Source organism: Cylas formicarius, unplaced genomic scaffold (assembly GCF_029955315.1).
Source record: "Cylas formicarius isolate icCylForm1 unplaced genomic scaffold, icCylForm1.1 PGA_scaffold_9__14_contigs__length_23061073, whole genome shotgun sequence".
NCBI classification, from domain to species: domain Eukaryota; kingdom Metazoa; phylum Arthropoda; class Insecta; order Coleoptera; family Brentidae; genus Cylas; species Cylas formicarius.
In genome coordinates, this window is record NW_026844365.1 from 1,748,493 (window position 1) to 1,772,201 (window position 23,709).

At 41.2% G+C, this 23,709-nt stretch overlaps 3 protein-coding genes across 6 annotated transcripts; 2 read left to right on the top strand and 1 right to left on the bottom strand.

Annotated features, from left to right (window-relative positions):
- Positions 1 to 634: 634 nt before the first annotated feature.
- LOC132707798 (transmembrane protein 135-like) lies at positions 635 to 8,888 on the bottom strand. 3 transcript variants are annotated; one of them, XM_060679745.1, is made up of 6 exons: positions 8,587 to 8,888; positions 6,004 to 6,134; positions 5,666 to 5,953; positions 4,628 to 5,066; positions 4,357 to 4,497; positions 635 to 1,042 (listed from the first exon to the last, which is right to left on the bottom strand). In XM_060679745.1, exons 1-6 carry the CDS (start codon positions 8,743 to 8,745, stop codon positions 767 to 769), a joined length of 1,434 nt encoding a protein of 477 aa, XP_060535728.1. In that variant the 5' UTR covers positions 8,746 to 8,888; the 3' UTR covers positions 635 to 766. The 3 variants fall into 3 exon arrangements, with proteins under 3 accessions (XP_060535728.1, XP_060535731.1, XP_060535730.1); XM_060679748.1 differs by having other exon boundaries at positions 6,004 to 7,582; positions 8,587 to 8,717; XM_060679747.1 differs by having other exon boundaries at positions 6,004 to 8,504; positions 8,587 to 8,698.
- An 85-nt stretch (positions 8,889 to 8,973) lies between these two features.
- LOC132707800 (GSK3B-interacting protein-like) lies at positions 8,974 to 9,353 on the top strand. The gene has a single exon (XM_060679750.1). It carries the CDS (start codon positions 8,974 to 8,976, stop codon positions 9,343 to 9,345), a length of 372 nt encoding a protein of 123 aa, XP_060535733.1. The 3' UTR covers positions 9,346 to 9,353.
- Positions 9,354 to 9,357: 4 nt separating this feature from the next.
- On the top strand, positions 9,358 to 22,794 carry LOC132707797 (transmembrane and coiled-coil domains protein 2). 2 transcript variants are annotated; one of them, XM_060679743.1, is made up of 9 exons: positions 9,358 to 9,536; positions 11,904 to 12,090; positions 14,369 to 14,669; positions 16,770 to 16,995; positions 17,054 to 17,181; positions 18,463 to 18,884; positions 19,723 to 19,899; positions 22,079 to 22,260; positions 22,316 to 22,794. In XM_060679743.1, the coding sequence occupies exons 2-9, from the start codon at positions 11,914 to 11,916 to the stop codon at positions 22,443 to 22,445; spliced, it is 1,743 nt and encodes a 580-aa protein (XP_060535726.1). In that variant the 5' UTR covers positions 9,358 to 9,536; positions 11,904 to 11,913; the 3' UTR covers positions 22,446 to 22,794. The 2 variants fall into 2 exon arrangements, with proteins under 2 accessions (XP_060535726.1, XP_060535727.1); XM_060679744.1 differs by having other exon boundaries at positions 9,359 to 9,536; positions 18,475 to 18,884.
- The last annotated feature ends 915 nt before the right edge of the window (positions 22,795 to 23,709 follow it).

Here is a 23,709-nt window from a genome sequence, read left to right on the forward strand (position 1 = left end):
AACCAGACGTACGATCAAAGAGCAAAATGCTCTCTCAATGTCGACAGCGTTGCGTTTTGTTAACGTTATTCTGTATTCTTATGGATCCCTATTTATTTTATGACGTTCCTGTTTAGATGAAAAATTTATCAAACGATCGGTAGAAACTCATAATTGCGTCCAATTACGACGATTTTTGAAGTGTCAAGGTCGTCCGCGAGGCGCAAGCAAGACAGAATTGGTGGCTAGGATACGACTCTTTGTGTCAAGTAATTAATTAAAACTTCACCGCTGATAGCAGACAAGTGGCTATAAATTACTTTTTTGCAGACAATATAATTGTCGTATGTACTGCTCGTAAATTTGTAAAGGAAATATTCTTTCTAATCAACATGGCTGCTGACAGAACGTCAATAAGTTTAGATGCCGCATTTTTATGACAGTATTTTCTCAAAATATGCCCAGCCCAGTGGCAAGTGCAGGTCGGTGGCTACATTTTGAGGCATATTACCTATATTCGCGTATTAATACGGAAACTACTGACCACAGATCTGAAACTTTTGCGCTATGGCGACACCTAGCGTGCAAAACGTGCTAACAAATCGCGTTATCATCCCGTCATTGTCATTATGGAAACAAACTAGCTAGTAACGATAACGTCTTTATTAGGCGATATGTAACTATAAAAAATATACCTAACTTAAGCATCTCGCGTGACGTAGCGTAAAAAAAAAATCAACTCTTTGGTAACGTGTTAACCAATGGTCGGAGAGAGAGAGAGCGCCTTTCAAAACAGCACCACCGGCACCGTTTTGGTGGTTTCCAGGACGCGGGCCAACGACTCCGACGTGCCGAGGCCCCACGCGTCCAACGGCGCCCTGTTCATGCAAGCGATCCTACCGCCCGATATGGAATGCAAAAACTTCCAGTAGCTCGGCCTGAGATTGGTCGGTTCCAAAATCGCCGCGTGAAACAAAACGGCGGTGCTCACGCAGTAGAGGAGCTCCGTGAAGCCCGGCACCTCCGGCAAATAACCCTTCTGGATGCCCAAGCTGTAAGTAATCTAAAGAAACGCGACTGAAAGGGCTGTTATGAAACCAAATCGTTTATTTCGTCAGTGTAATAGCCATTTACGAAGGTAATTTTTCTAAAGTATTGGATTTGATAACCCTTCGAACATGGGGGAAAATGCATCTTCTATTGATACAACAATTAAGAAAAAAATACGGTCGACACTCTATATAGCGAAATTGAAGGGACTGCTTTTTTTTTGTTAAAAAGAGTTTAAAGTTATAAAGAGTTTTTGTTATTACGAGTTGTAGGCACTTGAAAATAACAGTACTCATATGTGTTCTGTAATATTTAATTATTTTATATACATATTTTAACATCTACTTAGGAACATTTTATGTAACTATTTAAGAACTACATTTAATGTTTCAAATAATCGGTCACTATCTTTTGAATTTTTTTTAGTATGCCATACGTATCTCGTACTTTGGCCTGTATTTTCACCATTTCTTCGAAAGGGGCATCTTCCCCATGATACATAAAAAATTTCTCTAGCAGCTTAACTGAATATAGGGTTTGTTGGTGGTGGTCCCAAATCAACTTCATCTTCGTCTTCCTCTTGGTGCTGCTTGGTCAAATTACAACTGATTGAAACAATGGTGTGCTTTTATACATATCGATAAAGGCATTAACATAATCGCTTATTACGAGAAAAACACTTAGCACGACCAGGTTCTCGGTAAATAGATTATTAGGGTAAGGAATTCTGAGAAGGTAAGCGACTCTATTAATTACAAGTCGGCCTACATTCCTTACTTTGTTACCTGATGTGACCTTTTTTCTTGGTAAGTTGGTCGAAAAGTTGAATAAGCGACGGGGTGTTGGGAGAAAATGTGTCAATGCGTAGGTGTTCTGTAAACCCGAAGAAACATATTTGCGATGACTGGTGGCAACAGTGCCCTGTGCGGGCACTGTTGCCAGGTACGATGTTTAGAAGCTCTCTCTGCACATCGGCCATTCTCAGGACTTCTTCGTTCGTTCTTCCTCTTGCCGGTCTTCCTCACCCTTTCTTGCTTGTTGTAATATGGCGGTTGTAGGCAAATCCTGATCTATCACCATAAAATCTTCCAACTCCTCACTTTTTGGAAGATGATCGCTTCGAAATTTAAGAGTTTTATCTGGCGCCATTTTATAAAAAATACCAGTTTCGTCAGCATTAAAAATGTCGTCAGCTAGTTTTGGCCACGTCGTCTCCAGCCGATCGTTAGTGACGTTTCTGTCGACATCACGGGCTTCGCCACTTATCTGTCCATAATTTATACCATGTTTTTCTAATAAAATCGGCAAGTGGTTGATAAAAAAGTTCAAATAAATTTGGCCATTTTACCATAAAAAAACAGTGTTCCCATAATTCGATCACCCAAAATACCACACATAAAAATTAGAATCCTCATCTACCATAAAATTTAGACAATTACGACAATCTAATTTTCTATCAAAATTATTTAGTTACCCTTTAAACCCAATTTTTTATTAAAAAAAAGTGATAATAATCGACATTTGAAAACAGATAAGGGTATCACAGCGTAGTGATAATATCTGTGGTATTGTAAAAAAACTGATATAAACTAAGATAAACAACGAACCTTAATTCAACAACAAATCATAGAGTGAAGATGCTTATCAAAATTCAACTTCTTTTGAGTTTTAAATTCTTTTATTCGTATTTTAGGTTAGGATAAAGAAACTGAGATGCGGCTTTCACGGGGTTGTTGCTGCATTTAATTTTTTTTCAGAAAATTATTTTTTTTGCCATTATGTCAGAAAACGCCATCTGGTGGCAGCCCTTTTTAACCATCCCAACATGTATTAAGCGATTTTGGAGTTTTCGACATTTATTTCCTTTGAGAAATCGGATAACAAGCACCTAATAAAAAAGATTTGCATTTTTCTCAGCTTTAAAAATCTTCCCCCTAAGTATTATTAATATAAGAAAATCTTGCGTGTTTTAAATCTCAAGATCGCAATTGGACCCTCTGATGGCCATTTGGGAACCTCGAAAATAATTTCCAGCATTTTTTCTTCGCCTTGTAATTTTCAGCGCACCGCTGCCTTCAGATTTAAAATTTTGTGATGATTTCGATGTGTTTCGAAATGGTTTTTGCTACTTTGCAGATTTTAGCTCGATAAAGCAAAAGTCTCGCACGAAAGAAAAGTTAAAATTATCTTATGATGCAAATGTCAGAAAAACAAACGACGATCGCAAGCTGGAAAAAAGATAGGTTTCTTGCCTAGACTTTCGCCTGAGCTTAGCCACTGGAGCAGATGTCTTGTTAATTTCGAAAATCGATGAAATATATTATTGTATTATATATATGTATATGTATATATGATGACACTATACTCCGGGATATCATCCGTTCGCTCGTTGAACTCGGACTGGAATCCTGCAGACGTTTCGCCAAAATCTCACTTGGCATCTTCAATGCTCGCGCTCCGAAAACACTTCGAACACTATATATATATATATATATATATATATATATATATATATATATAGCGCCTTCTTTTTATTTTAAAAAGAAGGCGCTTATATATATATATATATATATATATATATATATATATATATATATATATATATATATATATATATATATATACATATAAGCGCCTTCTTTTTAAAATAAAAAGGCGATTTGCGCTATTTGCTACGAACTTGCCCCGCTCACCGACGATTTATCGAAAGCAATCTTGTTTTTAATGCGATTATCAGCTCTCATTTTCGCTTTTGATTTCTTGTAAGAACAGTGGTGTTCATAGAATACAAGTGCTACAAAATAGAGGTATTGGGTATTAGGGTGCTTGTCGTTGTCTCAGAGTATTGAGTTCTATAATGTTTGGCTGATATATATAATAAAAAATAAATTACTTTTACTTTACTTTTAAATTTACAAGATTATTTCGTTCCTAAGTCGTACAAACATTCTTATAATGTTAGCGGTAAAAATGATTCCAATATTCAGTTTGTTGCCTCTTTAGTGATGGGCTTCGATTGTTCAATGCTGTACCGAATGTAAAAAGCTTCCAAAAAATGATAAAAGATTCTTATATTAATATCAATATTAGTGTGAATTAGCTTTGTAATTTACTACGATTCGAATATATAATCATGCATTGCTTATGTCAATTACAAGCGTAGTTTTAGTAATGTTTGTGCGTAATAACACGGATGCTCATGATAACAAAACATTTCATTTCATTTCAATTATATACGTAGGATCCCAAACTTTGAATATTTCACGCTGTCTTTCGTATCTGAGCTCTGTGGCGCACCTTTTTTGAGAATCCCACCCCGCTACGCACCTGGGCCGCTTTCCACATCACGTAGAGCGCCACCGTGGTGTCTGGGTACCTCTTGAAGGCGAACGCGGCCAGCAGACCCGCCGGCACCGCGTACCACGGCCTGTCTTCGCCATACAGGCGGCGCAGCGCGCACAACGCCCCCTGTCGACGAGAAATAAACATCATTTTTAGGTAATAATCTTGTTGCATTGTACGATAATGACCACCCTTGGATAATGCCATTTAAACGCAATTGGTCACTTTCTTATATCTATGAACAGACCATACCCACCCTAAAGACGGCCGAGTAGGTGCCGAGAAAGAGCCCGAGGCCGAGGGTCTCCTTGCGCATGAACAGGTGGCGGGCAGCCGCCGCCGACCTGAGGACGCGTCGCGAGTTGAGCGCGAACTTCAACGCCACCTGGATCGCGAAACCGACGCCGAACATCTTGGCCCCACCCTGCACGACGTAGTAGAGGCACCCGAACGGGTGGGGGCACGCGTGGTGCCTGTCGCCACACTTCAGCCGGTACACGAGACGCTTGTAGGCTTTGAGGGCGCCGGCGACGAAGGCCAGGACGCGGTTTTTGCGGGGCGGCGCCCCCTGCCGTCGCCGCCAGCCCCGCCCGTCGTCCGGGTCGTTGGTCGTCGTCGCCTGCTGCCTGTGGAATGTGTTCATCTGGCTGGACCGCGGCCGGAAGTCTTTCTCCTCGTAGGGCCCCAATACGAACCTGAATAGCGAGGGGGCGCCGATATATATATATATATATATATATATATATATATATATATATATATATATATATATATATATATATAAAGGAATTTTGGGAAGTTCGTTAACAGTAAAAAGGAAAGGAACTTTATTCCATCGGTTGTGTGTGTAAACTTGCTTACATTTACAGATTTTCTGCTGGAATCATCGAAAGAGGAGTCTCACGTTCATGCCATTTACACAGACTTTTCAAAGGGTTGAATAGATCATCAAAATTAATAAACAAAAATTGAGAAACATTTTAATACAGGGACGGTTAACATCGTCCCTTACCGAAAGAGTACAAAAAGTGCCTTCCGTGTGTGTGTGGTCACCCTTGTACCTTACAACTCCCCAGATTCGTCGCATGCATAGGTATCTCACCATATTTTATAATCTACTGTACTGTACTCAAATTCTCATGGTAAGATTGCCCCCCCCCCCTCTCAATACTGTCATACTAAGCTCAGGTTTTTATCTGTCTATTTCTTTCTGTTTTATTTTATTTTGTTTATGTGAATCTTATTATATATTGGGCGGTTGGCCCGTCGATAAATAAATAAATAAAAAAATCACCTGAGGACGCGGAACATAGGATCGTTCGTCTCCTTGTGGCAGCCCCCCTTGAAATACGTCAGCAGCAGGGCCATGCTGGCGCCGAAGATGGCGACGTCGCCGTAGGCGACGTTCCGCACCAGGTGCCGTGCGACCAGCATGTTCCACACGGTTTCGGTCGCGACGTTGCTGACGTAGAGACAGAGCAGGGTCCTGCGCGACGGCCTCTCGATCAAGATGGCCAACGCGCTCGCGAGGAAAGCCGGCAATGCGGACACCGTTAGCACGTTGAAGTGGCCGAGGAGTCGCCTACGCGAGACGCGTCGTGAAAAAAACGCGCGGTACGGACGAGGCCTTACCTCAGCGAGCACAGAAACAGCGAGTACCCGAAGCCGGTAAAGCTGAGGAACGCGGTCGATTGCGCGATGCCGTGGAGCGTCTTACGCAGGTCCTCTTTGGTCGGTACCCTGCCCTTCATTAGGAGCGTGCACTATGGCGACAGGGTTGGAAAAATAAAGCGAACGAGATAAATACGAGAATAACGGATCAAACCCTTGGTTTAAAAAACGGTCAACGTATAAAGCTTATCGAATTGAGGTGGCTTTTACTTGATGAAAATCCAGTTAACAAAATAAATAAGAACTAAAAGTTCAGATTTTCACGAAATTCACATGACAATTGCTTCGACAACACCCTGTCTTTATCAAATGTAGTATTTACAAACTACCTGCTACTATATATACCGAGAAATGACAATAAAAACTTAATAGATGTTGTGAGAATTTAAGTTTAATAATGGAGAGGTATTTAAATCTAATTGATCGTTAAGCAATACATTTGAACGTTTGATTTTGTTCATCTCCATGGCTTCCAATAAATTTAATTTTCTACTTTTTGTGGCTGTATGTAAAATATCAAAATTGTCGTCAAAAATGTGTTCTACCTGTTTGTCCAATATAAATTTTAGGACAAGATCCGCATTTCAACCTATAGACACCTGATTTTTGAGATTTGGGACATTTCGTTTTATTGTTTTTGAAAAATTTTCCTATCGTGTTGTTAGTTCTGAAAGCTATTCCTTAACCACATTTTGACAAATGTTTACGTCAGTTTAGTAAACAACATTCCGTACATTTATCGGTACACTTAAATAGGAAAGATGTTTGGGTAATATAATTTTATTTTACAAGAATTACAGGAAATTAAGAAAACAAGTAAGATGCAAGTTTTACTAGAACAATCACAAGAATTACGAATCCTTGGAAAACTTGATATGGGAAAGTTTTCGTTTGTCATCATGCAAAATACCCGAAGAAAATCAGTTGAAACGACCGAAGGTATTACAGGAAATTTTTGAGAGTTTTCACGAATTCTAGGCGACTATTCAAAATTTTGGGAAAATTCATTGGTATGTAAGTGAATACTGCCGTATGGATACACGCAATTGGATATTGATTAAATAGAAGCAGTTCCATAAATAAATACTGATTTCGTAGATCTGTTGAGTAGGAAAAATATTATATACACAACTTGGGAAGAAGAGATCTTGATTAGTCTCCAGCTATTTTCCCAACCCTTGATTGACTTGAGAGAGTAAACTATGTCCATAAAAGTTCCCTGAAAAGAGTAACACGGAAGTATCTTATGTTGGACGTCATTGTGCAAATATAAAATAAATATTATTATGCTATTATAAGCAACAATATATTTTATTCTTTTCAATAAAAGCCTTACTAAATAATTCATGTATGGACATCTCCTTTTAGAATGTTTCATGTGAGTCAACACTTTTACAACATTCCGAGCATTTCTGGCAAAGTAATTTTAGACATAATAATCGACACTCTTCATAATTACATATTTGGGAGGTGAAACTTTGTGCTCGCAGTATGACGATAGATGGAATTTTAAATCGCAAAATATGCGTGTCATAAGTTCCTGGAACAAAAGTTAAATTTCGGTTAGAATTCCATAAAACCACAATATACCATATTTTGTCATTCGAAACCGTATTTTTCTTTGAGAAAAACTCCAAATACTATTCATTTTTTTTTAAAGAAAATAACTAATTCCACCTAGGAATTTTCCGCGATTTTTTTTTTGGTTCTGAGCGACATTTGTTATGTCTCAGAAAATTCGAATAAACTTTTCCAAAAGAAAACAATGTTGAGTATCATTATCGAGTACTTAAAATCAACTAAATAATTATTATAGATAAAAAACAAGGGAGAGATTATCAAAAGACATAAATATTGTAACGTTTCAAACAAAAAAAAAACAGACAGATAGTTGCACTACGTCATTATGAACCTTAAACGTTAATTTTGTCGATAATAGTATAGGAATTGTAAAAACCGAAAACTATTGGATCAAAGACCCCACGAAAATGGATATTAAGTAAAAAGGACTTTCAACTTTGCTTTAAAAAAAAACATGTTTGAATTCCTTGCGCTGCAACAATCGAACATAGTCCAACCAAAAAAAAAAAACACTTTCACATATTCTGTGGTAATGCCAAAGAGATTTTTCCAAAAAACCGCTTAATATTTCCGTCTCTCTTTTACCGGCATAAGTGCCGCAAATGTTACAATAAATTTTTCCGAGCCAAAATAGCGGCTGATAATTCATAATTAACGACAGCGGACTGGAGCCTTCCCAAATCACGTACACGACGAATTAATTGACGCATACATTCCTAAATTGTTCCAATTAGCACGGAACGCTGTTCGAGGCGAGCCATTAATTACAACGAGTGGTCTCGGGCCCGATTCCCTTCGATTTTCGATCGCTCCGAACCTTCCGTGGTCTGTGACGAGCGATTGACGTCATCCGCCACAGTCAAACGACAAGTGGTGAAAGCCTACGGCACACGGCAAAAGCTCGTCGTGTTTTATTATTTTTATTAAGTTTCTGATAAATAATTTCATCGCGCTATCACTTACCAGATAAACCGTGCCGTATATCCGCAGCGAATCGACTATGCAGTAGAGGTAGCAGCCGCATATCGAGGGTAGACAACCCTCCGTCCAGGGATGGACGTACTGATAACATGACGCGGTTATCGGGTCGTTTAGCAGCGACTTGCTCAGCACTTGAGGCATTTTGCGCGCTGGTCCGTCAAACGCGAACGACGCACCTCGCGAGAACTTTGCCCGCCGCTTTCACCTCGCCGCACGGTTTTGTTTTGCCTGACATGGCCCGTTTTTTCAATCGGCCGATTCGACAATTTCACAGCTGATTTATCGCCCGCGTTTCCGCGGCACGCCGGCCAGGTGGCGCGGCGCGCGCGACGTTGCCGCGTCCGCGAAACAGCTGCGCGTGTTTACGTAATGTCGGAGCGCGTCCTGGACGCGAAAACGTGGCGGGCGGAGGCCGAGGCCGTGATCGAGGACGTGCGGGACCACGCGACACGCATCCGCGTCAGCGACAAAGTGCCCGCGACCGATTCGGCCGTGTATATCGACGTCGAGACCCTCGAGGGGCGCGAACTGCGCGTCGAGTTGTCGGCGAAAGGTTTCCGAGTGTGCGGGGACCCCGGCCCCTTCTTCGAGACGCCGTACAGCTTGCTCGAGTCCGTGAGCCCGAAGTTCAGGCAATCGTTCGCCGCCGCGTTGGCGGCGAAACTCGTCAGCGTACGCGACGAGAGTTCACGAGTCGGCAACGCCGCGCTACCGTTGCCAACTTTGGACGACGACAGTTGACAGTTTTTGTTATTGCGGACGGAAGGACGGTTTTCGCGTAAAAACTTCGCTTAAATTCGAGTGCGTAGTGGACGGGAGGAGATTCCGGACGCAGGGAAAAGCCGCGCCCCTCGCCGTCTTTCGCGTTCCGGCGGAGGGGCTTTGCGCCTCGGCGCCATGGAATTGGCCAACGGTCCGTACAGCTAGCGGAGGTGAGGCTTGCGCGCAAAATTGGAGTGATCGGGTTCAAGGAGAGGTGACTCGTGAATGTTTCATACGGCTGCATCCCGCGCGGGTCACTAAACAAATATTTACGCGCTCGTAACGGTAACGTAAACGTTTCCGCCATAAACCGCCTGTATGAGTCAGTTTGTTTGAGCCCCGCATTGTAGCGTCGACCCGTCGATAGTTCCCGGGCGACGCTAATTAAATATTGACCTCGAGCTCGGCCGCCAAACGAGCGGCCCGACTGGTGTCGCGCGACCCTTGACCGCGAGTCGATTAATAATTGTCGATTTACGCGACATACACTGCCCGACACGCGAGAAGTGAGGTTAGGACGATCGAACGGCCGAAGCCGTTCGAGGAATAACAAACGCCGGGTAAAAAAAATTTCAAAATTAGGTTCAAATAAGTAACACAAATGCAGGAAAAACGCGATTGTTTTTGTAGATTTAAAACGTGCATGTGAGACTTTTTAGATGGACATGTTTATTACAGAATTAGGTTTATATAGCATTAAAAACGGCGCACTAGAATTGATAAAGAACTTTTTATCTGATAATTCTCACCAGACTAAAATTTATAGTAATGTTTCTAGTCATAGGGACAGGGAAGCGTGTTGGGTCCGCTTTTATCAGGTTTTCAAAAAAATGATTTACCAACTTATTGGCGGATGACACGCCTTTCTCCAAAACCAAATGCATGGTTATCAGTTCTAAAGTGAAAGTTCATATTCACGGTAATAAAATTGAGTTTGTTTCCGAAATTAAATATTTAGGAGTGACCTTACATCTACAGTTGTGTTTTAGTAATCATGTGGAACAAGATAGGTCAGAAATAGTATATTTTCTACTCCCTTCTGTAATAGGTAAACGGCATTTGACGAGTGAGTTAAAAAGTTTAAAGAACGTGTTGCATACTATACTTTTTCTACGACTGTTGGTTTTTGGGTCCAACTTCATTAAAACTAAGTTCAGCAAGCGTAAAATGAGATGATTGTTCAATTTTATCCAAATATGAAATGGGATCTATATTGGAAGTACTACCCTTACTTATTTTATTTATAACATCCCACACGCATTTGGTGTTGTTAGTTGATGAACGTATCAAATTATCATTGGCTTCGATCTTAGCCTTACTTATTGTAGCTCGATAAAGTTTTTTATATTCCTTGTATTGATGTTTCAAGAGAATATTACTGCTGTATTGCCTAAACAATTGGGAAAGTAGCGAAAGCACAACCTACATTTTCCCTGGAAATGATCGAATATAAGCAGATTCCAAGACATCCATAAAATTACAAAATTTATCAGTTATGTTTAAATTGTTTTATAAAATAAAATCCCAAGATGTATCTGATATGATACTGTGAAATTGGTTCAGTCCCACCCTGAGTGAAGCTCACGACGCCCCAATCTTAGAGTCGCTAAAATAAAAAGCGGGACCCCGTCACTCCACATTTAGACCGTTTTAGCTGTATCTAAATAATTACTCTAACCTTGTTTACGATAGCATCCAGTGTGGACTTACCTTTTTGGAAATTGAACTGACCTTCAAATAAGTCACTTTTATTTTGAATGAGAGCAAGATCACTGCCCATCATTTCTTTTTGTATACTTAAGATTACAAAATATCTCAGCAGCATGGCGTATTCAAATATTTTCGCAAAACATGACGTGATTTCTATTGGACGGTAATTTTCTGCAGAATGCCTGTCGCCCTTTTTAACGACGGGAGCCACACGCGAAACTTTCAGGGCTCTAGAAAAAACTCCCTCTGTTAATGATGCATTCAGGGAGGTCAATGGACTCGGGATATAGTCGGCAAACTTTTTGAATATTACAAAAGGCACCTCTCTATCTATGAGAGAAAGGTCTAATTTACATACTTTTAGGGAAGCTTCCAATTACATCTAGAAATGAATTTTTGTGCATGTTAGATGACTTTTTAATTTTACCAACTATTTTATTAGGAGCCACTGTAGAAAAATTATCATTATTCTTAATCTCAAAATTATTTGGCCGTTTATTCCTTCCACTTATCTCAGACACGATAGACCAAGCAGAAGTGTATACTTTGTATGCTTTCCTTACAACTGCCTTCTTCGTGGCCCATCGTATCTGTGGGTGTCGCATACTTACAATACCATGCTCGGCTTTCGGTCGGGCAGCTTACACGCGCGGCGCCGCTGCCTCTAATCGCGAAAATATAGGTTATCTTCGTGCGAGATTCACCAACGATTGATAACAACGAAAACTATCGCTCGTTTCGGCGTCTAAACTTGGGGCCCGCGCGATGCAGCTGATCTTGGTGGACCGGGGCCGCGAATCGCTAGTGAATCTCTTGCTTGTGCGCAGGCTGGCAGCGATGGACAGCCTGCACGTCGGCGGCGGTCAACAGCCCGCCGCCAACAGTAAGACGTCTAGCAGGAGCGCGTCGCCGTGCAGGCACCGGCAAGGCGGCGACCACCACGTCGCCGGGGGCGGCGCCTACCACCCGCACCACGTCAAGAGTCTGAGCCACGGCTCCGCCGAGAGCGCCAAAGTAAGTGGAGGCTGTTGTTCATATATATGGTACTCCCGCAATTGTTGTTCTTTTTCTCTAAATCATTTTTCATTTCGCCTAAATATAATAGAATCTGAAACCATATGTTTACTTGCCGGCATAAAAAACACAGAAATGAAACCAGGTTGTAGGTTATGTTTAAAGGCGCTCCGCGCGTGTACCGTATGGATTATGGATGTATTTCATCTCAGGTCCTTTTAATCATTAAGATAATGGGAAGGGAAGACTCTACTATACTATAATGATAATAACAATAATAATATCTTTACTATCCCACATATTATTTAGAATGCAATCGGTGTATTATGGATTTGGTGAAGTAGGTCAATATAGAGCATGCAAATGAGGCAGTAAATTACATTAAAAATTTATATAATAAAAATATATGCCAGAGCAAAACATACAGTGATGACAAACATTAATAGGTAAAATATTCGTTTAAATTATAAAAGCAGTTTTCTAGGAGGAAGAACTTTAGTTTCGATTGACACTGGTTACAGTCTATTGGAGACTAATACCGGCGTTCGTAAAATATTTTTTTGAAAATTCTAGTCCAGTCGTGGAAATCTCGGTTTTTTTGTAAGGTATTTTTATTTTTATATTCCCATAAACAAACTTCTAATATGTATAGACACGCTAAAGGCAGTATTTTAAACTCCTGGACGAGGGGCCTACACACTCCAGCAATACACCTTAGGACTTCTTTTTTGGGATTGGGATCGAGAACAGATGTCGCATGACTTGAATTTCCCCAGAAGGGAATACGATAGATTAATCTCGAGTAGATGTGAGCATAGTAGAAATTTATCGTGCACTTTCCAGTCAAAACAGTTTTTTACTTTTTTTTTATTAGGAAACAATAACTATGCATCTTTGAAGAAAGTAATTGGCATTGAGTTTCCCACGATAGGGTTCCGTCGAGCTCTAGCCCCAAAAAATTTAGCGTGCTTTTTTATTTTAACGGCCTCCTCGCCCGACCAGACATTCACAGAAAGGTCTTTTTTGTTTTCTGGGCACACTTATTTTTTGGGCATCCAAAAAAAGTTCGTTAGTGTTAAACCAGCTATTTAGAGTTTGTTAACAGTCTGAGGAGACTAAACTTGAACAGTCGTCAGCGAACTCTGATAGGTCCAAACTAGGTAGGTGAGCAGAAAGTTCATTGCTAAAAAGGATAAGTAAAACAGGGCCAAGCACTGTACCTTGCGGTACGCCTCCATCTACAGGTTGGACTTGAGATTTTATAATTTGACACGAGTTGCCCCTCTCCTGCCTTATTTCAACATACTGTTAAGAACGATCTGAACCAGTTCGGAGCTATTCCACGAATTCCGCATTGTTCCATCCTATTTAAAAGAATTTCGTGGTTCATACAATCAAATATTTTAGCAAACCATGACGTGATTGCTATTGGACGATAATTTTCTGCACAATGCCTGTCTCCCTTTTTAACGATGGGAGCCACACGCGAAACTTTCAGGGCTCGAGAAAAAACTCCCTCTGTTAATGATGCATTCAGGGAGGTCAATGGACTCGGGATATAGTCGGCAAACTTTTTGAATATTACAAAAGGCACCTCTCTATCAGGGCCATAAGAATTTTTGTTTTTTGTTTTATTTTTTATTAATTTCGACATTTCCTCTTGAGAGAAAGGTCTAATTTACATACTTTTAGGGAAGCTTCCAATTACATCTAGAAATGAATTTTTGTGCATGTTAGATGACTTTTTAATTTTATCAACTATTTTATTAATAGTTTCTGTAAAAAAGTTTTTCCTTAATAATATTATCATTATTCTTAATCCCAAAATTCTTTGGCCGTTTATTCCTTCCACTTATCTCAGACACGATAGACCAAGCAGTTTTATTTTGATTATCTGACTCTATTTTTGTAGATGTTTGCTAGAACTCTTTGCTGACGCGAAAACCCATGATTTCTTTTTGGTTCATTGAGAACGGGTTTTTAAAATTTTTGTTAAAGTACCACAGGAAAGGAAACATCAAATTTTTTATTAATATCACCGGACTATACTGTGCTATACTACTGCACTATACTAGAAAGTGCTTCGAGGATTATAAAACACGTTGACACAAGTGTATTAAACTTTGAAGGGAACAGTATTAATTTTGATAAATCAATACAATACTTTTTAATAAAACTTAAACGCCGCCTTACTTTTCGAACACACCTCGTACGTGTTACACTATTATATAAGACTTATCAGAAAATGATTGTCAGTATTTCGAACGTTTGTGCCCAGAGCCACGAAGGCGGCGCCCACCACCACCACCACCACCGGCGGCACCGCTCCCCCACGTCTCAGGGCCGCGGCACGATGGAGGCGGCGCCGGCGTCGGACCCGGGGGCGGCCGACGATTCGACGCACGACGCCGACGCGTCCGACCTCTACGCGGCGTCGTTCGCGTCGAACGGCAGCGGCAAAGACGACGAGACCGACTACAATATCCTCGACGCTAAGACGAGCGCTGTCCTGGAGCACCTCGGAAACAAAATAGTACGGGTGCGGGACCTCATCAGGACCGAGCAGAAGCTCAGAGACGGTGGGTGGGTCGGTAAAATTCAACTCGCCCACGTGGCGTCGGTTGCATAAGTGCGCATCACTCGTGAAACATCAGCATTGAGTGATAAGACGTAAATTTGCAAAGTATAGCTTTTAATCTGTTTAATCATTCAAATTTACAATCTCCAAGTTTGAATCTACGAAGTCTTGTTGTAGATTTATTCTCTGCAATTTTCTTCTTTTTGCCACTGTTTTTGAAACATTTAGAAAATATTGGCAACGACATTCTTTGATTTGCAAAGTAGGTCCAATTGTGTAATAACTATACTTATAGCAATAATATCCAAGCTATTGGATCTAGTGCCATCGAGAGTCATCTTTTTGGTTAATGATTGCTTTTTTGAAATTGCTTCTCATTTGAAGTAGGAATGATTGTTTTGAAGAAGATAACAGATAATAACAGACCCAGAGGATTTGCTGGAAGTAGTGTTTATTAATTAATTAAAATAAAATACGTTTAGGTATCTGGTGTTTCTAGATGAAACTGAGTGCATCACATCATTAACTCTACTGAAGCCATTTAAAGTCATAACTGTACCCTTCACAGGTTAGAACGTTTGATTTATAAGCCTCAGAAGCTTCCATTGGGCTTGCTGTATCCTATGAATGTGACTTGCATAATGAGGGTTCCAGACTGTAAGCTAATGGCCGAAATTCTTGTGAAGTCTGATGTTGCACTCTGGAAACTGTTCCATCTATGTCCCTAACTCTTACTCTTAAGATCGCTAATGTTCAATTTAAAACAATCATCATAAGAGGAAACGGCTCGATAACATTTTAGATCGTCCACAAAACATAACAATCAAGAAGATGAGAAGAAATATTAAAAGTAATAAGGGTCCCAGGTAGGATCCCTGCGGTACATCACGAGGGTTAGGAAAATTAGGGGAACAGTAGCTATCGGGTAGCTAGTTATCCATTTGAGTTTCCCAAGGATCGAATGCCTCGAAAATGTCCATAAGTAAAAATCAAGAAATCCTAAAAGCAGATAAAGGAAAAGACTCAACATATTCTTACAGACGGATCATATCGTCAACTTTAAAAAGCCTTTGAGAAGAAAGCTCTCGACACCTTCCACGTAGAACCAAAATTAACGATACTTAGATGATACTTTTGTTATTTGGCCTCATGGTCAGGAATCCCTAGTAGATTTTCATAGACGTTTAAACTCTATACACCCTAACATACGTTTTACCATTGAAATAGAAACTAATAACAACCTTCCATTCTTAGATATTCTTATCAATAGAAAATCGGACCTAACATTGGGTCATGTCATCACACAGACCAATACCTTAATGCATTGTCATATCACCATCCGGCCCAAAACTCATCAGTTATCAACTCTCTTGTTTACAGAGCCAGTCCGAGTCATTGAACCCAGAATTAAATAAATAATTTTCACATTAAAGATAATAAACATTCAATCACAAAATACACTTCACCACAACCTTCCAATAGCAGTGAAACCGAAAGCAATCCCACACTTGCCACTGTTGTCCTTCCTTATATTCAACACATCACTGACCACATATCAAAAGTTCTAAAGAAATATAACGTCAAAACCAGATTTACCACTTGTCCCAAAATCTCTCAACATCTTCGATCCGTCAAGGACAAAATTCCATTTGAGATGGCAGGAATTTACAGGATTCCATGCATATGCGGCAAAGAATACATTGGAGAGACCGGACAAAAAAATCAACTAGGCTCAAAGAACATGACAGAGCCTTAAGACTAAGACAAATAAACTGATCAGCAGTTTCCGAACACATTCACCAAACCGGATATGACATTTTATTCGTGACATTAAAAAAAAAGACAACAGTTGCTGAGAAATATGTAAATGTTTAGCTATTATATTCAAATCACTAATTTAATGAGCAACGCCATCTCGCGACGAGCAAGGAACTTTCGAGTTTTCTGTCGCTCCGAGGTCAAGTTTTTTTGTTTCTGGCGGATGCGCCGTGCGAGTAATTAAAGCGCAACGCCCAACTTAACGTTTTGCCGAAAATTTTCCCGCCAAAAATAACTGTACTAAAGGGGGACTCTAGCGATTTTAACGTCTCTCCACCGTCAGACAACGTCAACGAGTACCTGAAGTTGGCCGCGAACGCGGACAAGCAGCAGGTGCAACGCATCAAGGCCGTGTTCGAGAAGAAGAACCAGAAGAGCGCGCAGGTGATCGCGCAGCTGCAGCGCAAGCTCGACGGCTACCAGAAGCGCGTCCACGAGCTCGAGCGACACGGCGTGCAGGGGCACAGGCCGCCGCGCGAGGTGCTGCGCGACATGGGCCAGGGGCTCAAGTAGGAAAAACCGTGGCGGATGCGCCGGGGACGGTTTAGTTTATCTCGGTCGTTTCAGGAACGTCGGCGGCAACATCCGCGACGGCATCACCGGCTTCAGCGGCTCGGTGATGTCGAAGCCGCGCGAGTTCGCCCACCTCATCAAGAACAAGTTCGGCAGCGCGGACAACATCAGCCAGTTGTCGAGTGAGTGGAGCCTTTTTGTTTGTCGTTGGTGATTGGGTATTAATGGAGCAATGTAGATAATTTAGCGTTTGCCCCGCGCACGCACCGATCCCCAGGGGTGTCCTTGAATGCCTTCTCTTTCCCGGCCATCTATCCCAAATGGGCGTGGTTCCAATTCAACTCCGACCCTTTGGGTGCGCTTGTTACTTTCGAAAAATCGATTAATTCGAATTTTTAGGAAGTATACGCCCTCCTCGCTAAACTCGAGATCGCGGTAACGGTACGGGACCCCCATTGGTACACAAACGATCAGCGTCGAAAAAAAAATTTTTTTTTTCTGTCCCGTTCTCTGTTCCAGGGGTTTTTTGACGATAACTTCCGCTACACGCTTCAAATTTTGCTCCTTTTTAACCGTCCACGGTTGAAAAATGGCTGCGTTCAAGCATCGGCGTCCATCTTTTTTTTCGATTTTCCGCTATTTCTTGGACGTTGCTATGAAACACGATAAGTGTTCGAAATTTGAAGCTATCGACTTATAACATTTATTTCAGGCACTTTTTCGAATATGTACAGGGTTTTCCAATTATAGACAAAAAACTGAAAAGACCCAGAAAATTGTTCTTTTCCACAGTAAATTATTAACCGCGAATCAAAAATCGTAAAAAAATCGGTTCAAACAATGTCAAAGGCCGTATCAAGAGCTAAAATTTTTGAATTTACATTTTTCGTCTATCACACACGCTGCTCTAGATATTTGAAAAAAAATATTTTCTCGAAAACCGTTTACTCTATCGGTGAAATTCCTGGACCAGGAAACGAGGGAGATCCAGGGCTGTAACCTCTATATCCAATTTCTTTTCAATTATGTACAGGGCGTGTCGATCATGGGCAAACACTTTTTGAAATAGGAAGCTTCTTCGCGCTACGTGCTACGAACTTGCCCCGCCCAGCGACGATTTTTCGAAAGCAATCTTGTTTTTAACTACGACCCTTTTTGCCCCCTGTTGTTTTTTAATTAAATCCGAAAGCTTTGGACGCGGCCTTCTACTCAACTCCGCCCCCATGGGCGTGGCCTTCGATTTAACCAGTAGGCTTAAGGCTTGACCTGTGATTTAACGCCGTGGTTGTGGCTTTCTTTTGAACTTCGCCTCTGTGGACGCGTCTACTGGGTTGTAGACTCGCGGTAACCCCGCCCTAACTTTGTTCCTGCGCCACGCCCCCTCTAACCACGAGCATGCCACGAGCACTCTAACAGCACGCGTCGCGCCCCGTCGCGACGGGGGGCGGTTCTCCCCTTAACAGCTTGGTACGTAGGAGGAGGCGGAGCGACGACGACGAGCACGTCGGAGGGCACGCCTCCCACGGCCAGCGGCGGCAGCGACCAGGGCGACCACGCCAAAGTGTCGACGGCTGCGACGCCCACTGGTCGACACCACGGCTCGGCGACGCTACCGATGACTGCCTCGCAGTCGTCGATGGCGGCGGCCGCGGCCGCCGCGAAGAAATTCCCCACGAGCGACGACGGCGCAGGCAGCGAATGCGAGAGCAGCGTGACGAGCGACAGCATCGGCAGGTACGGTCGGCCGCAGGACGTGCAGGATTGCGTCGCGGAGCTCGGCAAGCGGCTCCGCGCGTTCCAGGAGCAGCTCGAAGGGTGCCGCGAGGGTCTCGATTCGGTCAAAGCGCTGCAGACGGAAATCCAGTTCCTGAACCTCGCCATACAGGTGGGTATGGTTTGTGCATAGATATAAGAAAGTGACCAATTGCTTTTGAATGGGATTATCCAAGGGTGGTCATTAACATACAAGATTATTACCTAAAGTTTCGGAATTTAAATTCAGAAATTGAACTGAGGTGACTTTTACTTGATGAAAATCCATTTATCAAAATAAATAAGAACTAAAACTTCAGATTTTCACGAAATTATATATTTTGACATGACAATTGTTTCGACAACACCACAACTACAAAATTAGTAAATATTTTAAAGTTCCACACAGATTTTAAACCAATATTTGCATTAAAAAATTCTTTTGAATTGATCAACAAAATTAAAGATATCAAAATCCCTTCTAATGCAACACTATTGTCTTTTGATGTATAAAACCTATTTCCCAGCATTCCACCTATGGATGTGATCGATTTAGTAGATTTCACCCTAACTCGGAAACAGGTTAACTCATTGGTGAATATAATACTTTTTGGAAAATATAATACTAGAACATCCTTTAAGTAAAAGTTTTTTATGGTGCTATAGATACGTGGATGATGTCTTTGCTTGCTTTGTTGGAACGGATACTGAAATCTGCCATTCGTCGTAACAATGTTTTTCCCCGTGTTAACATCCCTCCTCAAAGTTGGACAAATTCTGTTAAGCATATAGAAAAAGCAGAACAATCCATATTGCAAATAATATAGAACAAATAATAATTAGAACAGGCGATACATAAATAAATTAATATTGTTTAGTATCTTTCCCAACAAAACCCCAAATAATTAAATTCTAAGCAAAGTTGCGGACGCGCGCCGAATCCCGTATTCTTTTTTTCTTGTCATCGTCAGGACGAGCGGTTCCGGACCGAGAGGCTCGAGGAACAGATCAACGACCTCACGGAGCTCCACCAGAACGAGGTGGAGAACCTCAAGCAAGCGATGGCCGACATGGAGGAGAAGGTGCAATACCAGAGCGAGGAGCGGCTTCGCGACATCCACGAGATGCTCGAGCACTGCCAGACCAAGGTATGGAAACCCCGCCCCCCTTACTGGCTTAGAACCGTCTCGATCATACTACTTTTTTTTTAATAACAATTTATTGCAGACCTCTGAACAGTTAACAACAAACTGGCACCGAGGCCTTACAAAAACACTAACAGAAAAAATATATATAATATTCAAGTTAATATAAGTTTATGTATTCGATTTTTTCTTATAAAGTCTTTAAGGTTATGACACATCTTCCTGGTAGTGCCCTTTAATAGAGTTTGTGATATTTTATTAAACACTCGAATGCTTTCTGTGTAATGGCGAGTCTTGTTTCTTTTTGGTCCTTGCGTATACATTATACATGATTATCCAATTCAGTGGTCATAAATTCCAGCATATCAACGACCGCTCCTTGTGCACTACCTTTCATTTGGACTCCATATTGATGGTTGTCGAATTTAATTTTAGCTTCGATAAATTTTATTAATAATTTTTTTCCAGTATCTTCATTTCCAGCAATTATTCATTTCGACGTGCGCTCCTTTTTTGTATATTTCAGTTCTTCGGGCTAGTTACCAGTTTGCAGGACATTTTTTGTCCAATGATATTGTTTAATGCCTGCAGATCTTTTTCTGTCACACCATCGATGCCTGGGGCACAAATATTTTTTAATGGATCCATCGTTTCGTTTATTTCTTGGATCGTTGTTGGTGCCAAAAATGTGCTAGCCACAACTTCTTCTTCTTTTTCAAAATTGCTTTATTTGGTTGGCGAAAGTTTCTCCAAGTGTATATTAAATTTTATAGCTATTCCTTTATCGTCTTTAGTCGGTTGCCCAGTTCGTTAAACTTCTTTTCAGCGTATTGTTTCTGGAGCGTCGTTCTTACGTTATTTAATTCATTTCTTGCTTTTTTATATTCGTTGTAAATTTTTTTCCATTCTTAGTATTCTTTCGTTATCCAGTAATTATTTCGTTTTATTTTCACTGTGTATATTTTTGTACAAGTTTTCTTGGTGGTCGTTATTATTTCAGCTAGTTGTTTTTGGTTCATTTTGTTGAATTTTTTCTTGTACACTCTTGAGCCACTTATCTTCAAGGTAACTTTTTTCTAATTTTTCCCTCTTCCTTATAATTATCGTTTTTTTTTTGTTGACGAAAGTTTCTCCAAGTATACATTAAATTCTTTAACTATTTCTTTATCGTCTTTAGTCGGTTGCCCAGTTCATTAAACTTCTTTTCAGCGTATTGTTTCTGGAGCGTCGTTCTTACGTTATTTAATTCATTTCTTGCTTTTTTATAGCCGTTTTTGCAATATTCGTTGTTAATTTTTTTCCATTCTTAGTATTCTTTCGTTATCCAGTAATTATTTTGTTTTATTTTCACTGTGTATATTTTTGTACAAGTTTTCTTGGTGGTCGTTATTATTTCAGCTAGTTTTTGGTTTATTTTGCTGCATTTTTTCTTGTACACTCTTGAGCCACTTATCTTCAAGGTAACTTTTTTCCCTCTTCCTTTTAATTATCGCTTTCTTCAATTCTACATACATTGCTTTGTGATCCGATATGTCGCAGTCCTCCAGTTTGATTGTGCATATTAAATCTTATGTTTTGGAATTTGAACTGAGGTGGCTTTTACTTGATGAAAATCCATTTATCAAAATAAATAAGAACTAAAAGTTCAGATTTTCACGAAATTCACATGACAATTGTTTCGACAACACCGTGTCTTTATCAAATGTCATTTGAGAAAGACACGGTGTTGTCGAAAGAATTGTCATGTCATAATATATAATTTCGTGAAAATCGGAACTTTTAGTTCTTATTTAAAGCCATTCATTTTTATTACTTTTTTATAATTATTCGTATTCCTGCGGTCATGCAACGTTATGTAGTTGTTTATGTTGTAACAATTTTTTTCATTTGGGTATATCCAGATTTCTGTCACAGCTATTATGTGTATGATTTTATTTTGATTTAGAATAATGTCGTTGAAATCCTCTAACTTATTTCTAATACTTGTGCTTAAATATAGTACATTAAGTTTTTGCTCCATTTTTGGTTTTGAACAGTCTCGTTACATCACAGTTAGTATATATTTTTCTAGGTTGAATTTAGGATTTATTTTAGGTTTAAGTCGCATTCACTTCTTCCTGTACTTTAGGGTATATTTTTCTATTACTTAAATTGAAGAATTTCGAGCTTCACCTCGTTCCAGATCCAGAAGATGGAGCACCAGGCGTTGCAGCAGCAGCAGTACGTGACGCTCGAGGGGCTGGATAACTCGAACGCACGCGCCCTCGTCGTCAAGCTGATCAACGTGCTACTGACGGTGCTGCAGGTGGTGCTGCTGCTGGTCGCGACCGGCGCCGGCATCATAATGCCGTTCCTGCGGACGAGGTGAGCGTGGCGTCGGCGACGACCCCCAGGTATCGAAACGTGGCGCGTTCCGCAGGGTCCGGATCATAACGACCGTCGTGTTCGTCGTGTTCGTGATCTTCACGCTGAAACAATGGCCCGAGGTGAGGGACATCGGCGGTCACGTGATGAAACGGCTCAAGGACACGCTCGACCCGGAGCAGTAGCGCGAGGGGGCGTGGTTTCGAAGTCCGACAGGGTGGGGGGTGCGGCTGTGATTTTCGAGATGGCGGACGACGACGACGCTGTCGCGCGCTCAAAACCGTCCCGGCCAGCGGCGGAGCACGGGCGGGGAAGCATTGGAGGCCCAGGCCCCGCCCACAAACACACACACACACACACACAATATTTTAGGAAATCGTTTGTTACGCGGCGCGGATACAAATTCTATAGTTCTATATATATTATATACGTGGCTTAAGTAATTTATATGCAGATGATTAGTTTTTATTATTTTTACGTCTAATTTGTATTTTTTGCGTAGTTTCGAGAATAAAGGATTAATTTTTCTTTTTATTGTGTGCTTTTTTTACCCTCCCGCCGACGCGCGCTTGCGGCATCGAATCAGACGTAACGCCGGTCATCGAGAACTCATCTGGGCGTCTACGTTTGTCGAGCCCGCGCGCCGAATTTATCGTTGAAAATTTTTACCGACCGGGAACTCCTAACCGCTGCCTCCATATATTTTTTCTACTTCCGTCTGTAAAATACCTAATTACATACTGATTTAGCATGCGGGAAGCGTCACTTTACCACGTCAATTTCCTTTTCCACGTATCCGAGCGACTTCGGACATTATGATTTCGGAGATATTTCCCACACCTTTAATTTGAGGTAGCAGTCACTCGTTTATTAAACACTCGCTGCACTGCGCTCGTTTACCGCACCTGTTGCATAATATACTGTTAATCAAGCGTGCAGGTTGCGCCGCTCAATCGTGGGTGTCGACGTACGTCGAGCTCGCGTGCCGAATTGCCGTTTCGAAGTATTTAGCGGATGGGCTCTAGACATTGCCGCAGTGTCATTAAACGAAAAACCAATCACTTAAGCTTTTTAATTGCAACTAGCAACCTGGCATTACTAGAAAAGAAAAGGGCTTGCTTTTTATCTGTAGTGTTTTGCGGAATCGCGTATTTCTCGTTGAAAATTTGTACCGACTGTGAATTCCTAGTGGCTGCGTCCTCCCGACGTTTAAACCGGCAAAACATTTTAACCAAGCGTGCAGGTTGTGTCATTGAATCCGACTTTGTTTTTGTGTGATATTTTGCGGAATGACGTATTTCTCATTGAAAACTTTTATCGACCGTGAATTCTTAGATGCTACATCCTCGAAAATTCATCTAGGCGTGTACGTATGTCGAGCTCGCGCACTCAATTTCCGCTATGAAGATTCGGCCCGGACTGGCTTCCGACGAACGAAAGAGCAGCGAC